This window comes from Thermothelomyces heterothallicus (genome assembly GCF_042370625.1).
Source record: "Thermothelomyces heterothallicus CBS 202.75 unplaced genomic scaffold P884_scaffold_1, whole genome shotgun sequence".
NCBI classification, from domain to species: Eukaryota; Fungi; Ascomycota; class Sordariomycetes; order Sordariales; family Chaetomiaceae; genus Thermothelomyces; species Thermothelomyces heterothallicus.
Genome location: NW_027192562.1, coordinates 1,504,744 through 1,510,786, shown reverse-complemented (window position 1 = coordinate 1,510,786; position 6,043 = coordinate 1,504,744). Strand labels below are relative to the sequence as shown.

Below are 6,043 nucleotides of genomic sequence, written 5' to 3'. Positions count from 1 at the left end.
CCCCCCCAAAAAAAAAAAAAAAAACCAGCACATCATTCCGTTTACGTCCGAGCCGTCGTCAACTAAATAATCCGCTCGTTCGTCCAGGCAACCCGGCCAGGGTGGCGAAGCCGACCGCACAACACGCGACCTGCGCGCCGAGCTCGAGGCCGCTGAGGCAGCGCATTACGCCAAGCTGAAGGGCGCGCCCGTCCCCGGCGCCTCGGACGACAGCAAGGCCGAGTCCTCCCCGGCAGCCACCAGCACCAGCACCAGCACCAGCACCAACAACAAGCGCCCGCTCCCGTTAACCTCCCGCGGCGACGGCGGCGGCGGAGGCGGCAGTGCAGAACCAGGCGAGGGCGAAGAGGACCCGGAAGCCAAGCGGCGGCGGATCCTGGCGGAGACGCGGGACATGGACGCGGACGACGAGAGCGGCTCCGACGGGTCGTCGGACGATGATGACGACGACGACGACGACGACGACAGCAGCGACGACGAGGACGCCGAGCTGCAGCGGGAGCTGGAGCGGGTGCGGCGCGAGCGGCTCCAGAAGCGCGAGGCCGAGGAGCGGGCGCGGCGGGCGGCCGAGCAGGAGGCGCGCGAGCGCGAGATCGCCACGGGCAACCCGCTCCTCAACGTCCACAAGGCGTCCGACTTCACCATCAAGCGGCGCTGGGACGACGACGTCGTGTTCAAGAACCAGGCGAGGGGGACCGAGGAGAAGGGCAAGAAGACCGAGTTCATCAATGTGGGTTCTCTCCTGCCGTCTTTCTCTGTTTCTTCGTTCTCCTCTCTACACTTTTGGTATTTCTTGGCTACTTTTTGGAGTGAGATGGGTAGCTGACCGTTTCTTCTTCTTCTTTTTTTTTCTAGGACCTGCTGCGCTCGGATTTCCACAGGAGGTTCATGAACAAGTACGTGAAGTGAGATGCGCGGAGACCCAGATAGATACCCCTTGGGTGATGGACGGATGCGGTTTGGGGTTGTTTGTGGTTGGACTGTATCATGATATAGCGTCACGACATAGCAAGGCATAGTCTCCAAACGAGCAAGAACGACCACCCGGTTTTCTTTCTTCACACTTATTTCTCCCAATTCCATGCCCGCTTTTTCTTTCTCCTCTCATATCTGCTTCCGCCCTTCCTCCGCCTTTGCAAGCTGTCGAAAGGCGCCCTGAACCGCCCTCACGCTCCGCCAGAGCAGCACTACCAGCGGTCAGCCACACGCCATCATTCCTAAACCTAACTTGCCAAGGCCACATAATAACCCCCATGGAGTGCATACCGAAGGAAAAGAAGAAGAAACGGTGACGGGAAGAAAAGAGGGGGAGGGGGGGAACTCACAGCAAGGGATGACCGCCCAGGGCGCGTTCATGCCGGCGTAGTAGCCCCAGTAGTAGAGCGGCTCGTGCCGGCTGTACGAGATGCCGCGCATGCGCTCGGCGAAGCCACAGGTGCCGTAGTACAGGGCCACACCGTACAGGTGGCCGACGCAGACGGCGGCCTGCACCAGGTGGCGAGCGCCCCGTTCGGCGGGGCGGTCGCGCGCGATCAGGAAGGCGGCCAGGAGCGAGAGGGGACCCCAGGTGAGCTGTTTTTTTTTTTTTCCCGGGGGGGCGAGCGGTGAGAGGGGAGAGAGCTCTGTTAGCCTCTCAGATCGTCCCGAAATTGCTAGGGGGGAGGGTAAAAGGGGAGAGGGTAAAAGGGGAGAGGAGGGAACAGAAGAAAGGGCGATTTGGGTACGTACGACGGTCAGGGTCTCGATGCAGAGCATGAAAGGGTCCGAGGTCAGGTATCGCGAGTCGGAGAGGGCGTATTCCTTCCAGAGCTGGGCGAAGAGTGACTGGGAGGAGGACAGGGCGGCATGGTTGAGGACGAAGTAGCCTTCGAAGAAGAGGTGAAGGAACCCGCCTGTCGTTTTCCCGTCGTTTAGTCCCGAGCGGAGAATGTTGGGAGCGTGGGAGAGGGAGCGAAAAGAGAGATGATGCTCACACAACGCAAACCAGGCGACGGTCAGCTGGTCCGACCTCTTGAGGGCCGGGCTATGCCATCTCGCGAGGGCGACGCACGCAGACACGAAGACGCAGAGGATGAAGCCAAAAGACCCGAGAATGGCCGGAAGGGGCGTGCTGTTGGGCGCGTATCCGGGGATGGCGGCGTCTTGCGGGAAATAGGGGTGGCCCTGCGAGTCGGGTCCCACGTGGTGGTTGTGGTTGTGAGTGGTCATTTTGGCTTCACAGTTAGTTATGTTGTGTCAACCTTTGACTCGGCCTGAGGACCCGAGCAACTGGTTAAGGCTGAGATGAACGCGAGATTCGAGTGGAGTCGCGTCTCGCGTTGCTTTGCGGAGCTAGAACCCCTGTCCGGGTACAGTTTCCGTTCGGACCCATCTGGGGGAGATCAATTCGGTTTCAGTTTCAGACGGCGCCTCCCAGGATCTGCAACTTGCTCTCGGAATCGACAAGACCGTATGTTGGCGTGTATGTTGAGTGCCAAGCTTAGTCGGGCACCCTTTCTGTCTCGAAGACAACCAGACACACCAATGCGCCCCCTTTGACGTCGTGTCCCGTCACAGTTATAACGGAATGAGCAGATTCGCGCCTGGGCGACAAGGTAGACGCCCCTAATCTTCAAATCCTCCCCATTCATTATCACCTTCCTCCTCATCCTCCTCGTCCTCCCCATCATCATCATCACCCTCCTCATCCTCATCCTCCTCTTGCACATCCTCGTCGTAGCTACTCTCCTCTTCGTCCTCCCCAAAATCAATCACCACCCTCCTCCCCCCCTTCAACGTCGGCATCCCGTCCGCGTCCCTGATGATCCTGCCATCGGCATCCCTCTCGAACGGCCCGTCCCCGTCTTCCGGCTCTCCGTCCCCGAACCGTATCTCCACCCCGGGCCCTTTGACCTCCTCGACCACCTCGATCGCCTTCTTGCCCGTCTTCTTGAGGGTGGGGATCCCGTTCTCGTCCCGGACGATCCGCCCCTGCGCGTCCCTCACGTACGGGCCCTCGTCGTCGTCGTCGTCGTCGTCGTCGTCGTCGTCGTCGTCGTCGTCTTCTCCGGCCTTCTTCGCGTCCCGCACAAAGGCGGCGACGAAGAAGCCCATGACGCCCCGCCCGTCCTCCCGGTCCGCGCGCACGCACGCCTCCGCCAGGGCCTCCCTGCCCCCGTACCCGTACCCGGCCCCGTTCTCGTTCTCGTCCGGCGGCAGGGCTGCGGGGTCGCCGCGGACGGGCCACTCGCGCAGGCCGCGGGGCTGCTCGTCGCGGCGGAGGAGGCGCCAGCCGCGCTGGCGCGCGACGTCGGACCGCAGGGCCGCCGCCACCACCCGCTCGTTCTCGGCCGCGTGCGTGGAGCAGGTCGAGTAAGTCACGCGGGTCGCGGCGGGGAAGGCGAAAGCGTGGAGGAGAATCTTGAGCTCTGAATCATCGCGGCGGTGTGGCGGGTTTTCGATTGTTAGCTAGTTCCTCTCTCTCTCTCTCTTTCTCTCTCTTTCTCTCTCTTTCCCTCTCTTCTTGATTTTCTGTCATCTGTCTTTCCCTGTTGGAAAGGAAAAGAAAAAGGAAAACAGAGGGGGCCAAAAAAAAAGGAGCCGCGAGGAGTTCAAAAGGTGAACAAAAGAGAAGAAGAAAAAGGACGGGGGAGGGGACTGTACGAAATGAGGCGAGAGCTTCGAGCCGGGTTTGGAGGGCTTGCTCGGAGGAGACAATCGTTTCCTTGCCGTCGTCGTCGACCAGGACTGTTTGCGTGGGCGGAGACTCGCGTTTTCGTTTGAGGTTCTTGGGGTTTGCATCGTTGACTGAAGCAGGGCTTCTGCTGCCGCCGGGGGACGGGAGGTGGAATTCGGGCGTATCGTCGCGGCCGACGATGCCGCTCCCCGAACATGACGGGTCCAGCAGGAGGGCTCCGACGGACCGGAACTCGGGCGCGTTGGGGTCCGTCTTGAGGAAGTCGGCGCCCGGGCGGATGACGGTGACCTTGTCGGAACCGGCCGTGCGGACCATCTTCTCCAGCGTTTTGGCGCGCTGCTTGTCCTTCTCAAAGGCCAGGATGCGCTGGCCCTCGGCAAATCCGCGCTCGTGCAGGATGCCGGCCAGGTGGGTTGTCTTGTTGCCGGGCGCGCTGCACGCGTCGATGATGTCGCCGTGCTCGGGCCGGGGATCGAGCAGGTAGGCGGGGAAGCAGGAGGCTTTGTCCTGCAGGATGATGGCGCCGGCCTTGTACGCTTCAGTCTTGGTGAAGTCGATGCCCGGCGAGGCGGCGATGAGGTTGGGGATGGTGGCGTCGAGGCAGATGAGCCTCTTGCCCGTCGAGGCGGATGCCATGACCTCTCCCACCGTGGCCACCATCTCGAACCCTTTGAACGTGGTGTCGAGCTGCTCGTCGATGGTGCTCTTCAGCGTGTTGACGCGGATCCACCGTGGATGAGGCGGCCCCAGCTGCGCGTCGACGGCGGCCTTTAGGGCCTCGACCGTTGAGCACTTCCTCCGTATCCGGGCTCTGGTGAACTCGGCCTGGAGCCTTGCCTTGTGCTTCTCTACGGCGACGCGGAGGCCGTGAGAGGCGGGGAGGGCGATGCCCTTCTTGGCAAGCAGAAGGTCGTGGACTAGCAGGACGGAGAGCGCCGGGGTGAGCTGTCGGCGTCAGCATCCCCAAAACGAGCCCAAGAGAGAGCAGCGATCGATGACGGGTCCTACCTTGCGCTCCTGCTGCAGCAGTTGTGAGTTCTCGACCACCTCCTTCAGAATTGCGCTCCACTTGCTCGACTCAAAGGCCAAGGCGTAGACTTGGGCGGGCGGTGACTTAAGGTCCTTATTGCCGAATATCCTGGACTTGAGACTGCCGCCGTGGGTAGAGGGCCCCGTCACAATGGCGGCCGTCTCGTGGTATAGAGACATGGTTGGTTGCACAGCTAACAGCGGGATGGCCGCGAACGAGGCCAAGTGTGATGGCGGTCGGTGTTGGGTAATGGATCGACAAGAAGTAACTTGGCGTCCAAAGAGACCGAAGAAGGGCTCGAGAGAGCGCGTGCAAGCCGCAAAGGCCGAGGAAAAAGGCAGAGACTTGGAGGAAAGGAGGGAATTCAAGGATATAAGGGCACTAGCCTTAATCTACAATTTATTGGCCCAGCTCATTCCAGGAACTTCTTTTACAAAGATGCACCATGACCTGACTTTGAATATGGGCGTGCTTCGATGGGGGCGCCGGCTTGACTTGTAAATCCGCCGCGATAGTTAAAGGTTTAAAAAACAGAGGCTTCTCTGAAAAACTCGACTGAGAGAAGGGTTAGGGTTAACTAGTACAGGAATCTATGCCTGCTCAGCTTTACAACTGTCAGGAATCATACGGAGAACGACCACGTTGAGCTGTGTACAGGTCTTTACGCGCCATCAACTGCGTTGCTGTCTATGTTTCTCGATATCTGCAGTTGCAACCCTTTCCGTATATTTCCTGTCTCCCCCCCCCCCCCCAAAAAAAAAAAAAAAAATGAAAATGTAAATCCAAGGCACCTTCCCTAAATGACTCCGTAGCCAGAGCTGCCTGCGGAGCGCTACGAGGCAACGGGCGGCGTGTGCCCATTGTTCCTCGGAGAATCGAAACAAAATCTACATACATGGGTTCGAAGCGAAGTTTGTGCACCTGGAGCTGGATTTTTCTTTTCTTTTCTTTTTTTTTTCTCATTTTTCCTCCAGCCCAGCGCCCCAATGTGGTTCAGAGCCTGTCTGTCATGTCCATGTCATGAAAAACAACAACCCCGCGCTGAGAAACCTGTTCAGCTTTCAGCGAATCCAAAACAAATGGTATCCCCCAGCGGCTGCTTTCCCTGCCCAGCCGCTGCCGCAGCGGCCTGTCAAGACGCCCTCTATTTGTACCCGCTCTCCGTTTATCAAGTTGAATCGAGAAATGAAATGGCAGCAAGTTGATGCATGCACACCTCAACACCGCCGTGTGTGGTGAGAGAGAGAGAGAGCGGCGGGTCATGTGGAAGAAGGGTGGTAAGAACTGTGAAGAGAAATTGCGGCCCTTTCTAAGAGTCGGTCACCAGGCAAAGCCGA

At 59.5% G+C, this 6,043-nt stretch overlaps 3 protein-coding genes across 3 annotated transcripts in view; 1 reads left to right on the top strand and 2 right to left on the bottom strand.

The window, feature by feature from the left end:
- P884DRAFT_274069 (Pre-mRNA-splicing factor Cwf15/Cwc15) overlaps nt 1-909 on the top strand; it is a gene marked incomplete at both ends in the record, with an annotated part of 1,118 nt that extends 209 nt beyond the window's left edge. The window contains 2 exons of the mRNA XM_069442668.1: nt 88-730; nt 856-909. Coding sequence (XP_069301753.1) covers nt 88-730; nt 856-909 — 697 coding nt within the window. The remainder of the gene's footprint in view (nt 1-87; nt 731-855) is intronic.
- Nucleotides 910-1,104: 195 nt separating this feature from the next.
- On the bottom strand, nt 1,105-2,208 carry P884DRAFT_190259 (Emopamil binding protein-domain-containing protein; the record flags this gene model as incomplete). Its single annotated transcript, XM_069437503.1, has 4 exons — nt 1,105-1,187; nt 1,326-1,572; nt 1,729-1,892; nt 1,974-2,208. The coding sequence occupies 4 exons, from the start codon at nt 2,206-2,208 to the stop codon at nt 1,105-1,107; spliced, it is 729 nt and encodes a 242-aa protein (XP_069301752.1).
- A 396-nt stretch (nt 2,209-2,604) lies between these two features.
- P884DRAFT_295866 (S-adenosyl-L-methionine-dependent methyltransferase) lies at nt 2,605-4,885 on the bottom strand (the record flags this gene model as incomplete). The annotated part of the gene is made up of 3 exons (XM_069444366.1): nt 2,605-3,407; nt 3,643-4,621; nt 4,685-4,885. 3 exons carry the CDS (start codon nt 4,883-4,885, stop codon nt 2,605-2,607), a joined length of 1,983 nt encoding a protein of 660 aa, XP_069301751.1.
- Nucleotides 4,886-6,043: the final 1,158 nt, after the last annotated feature.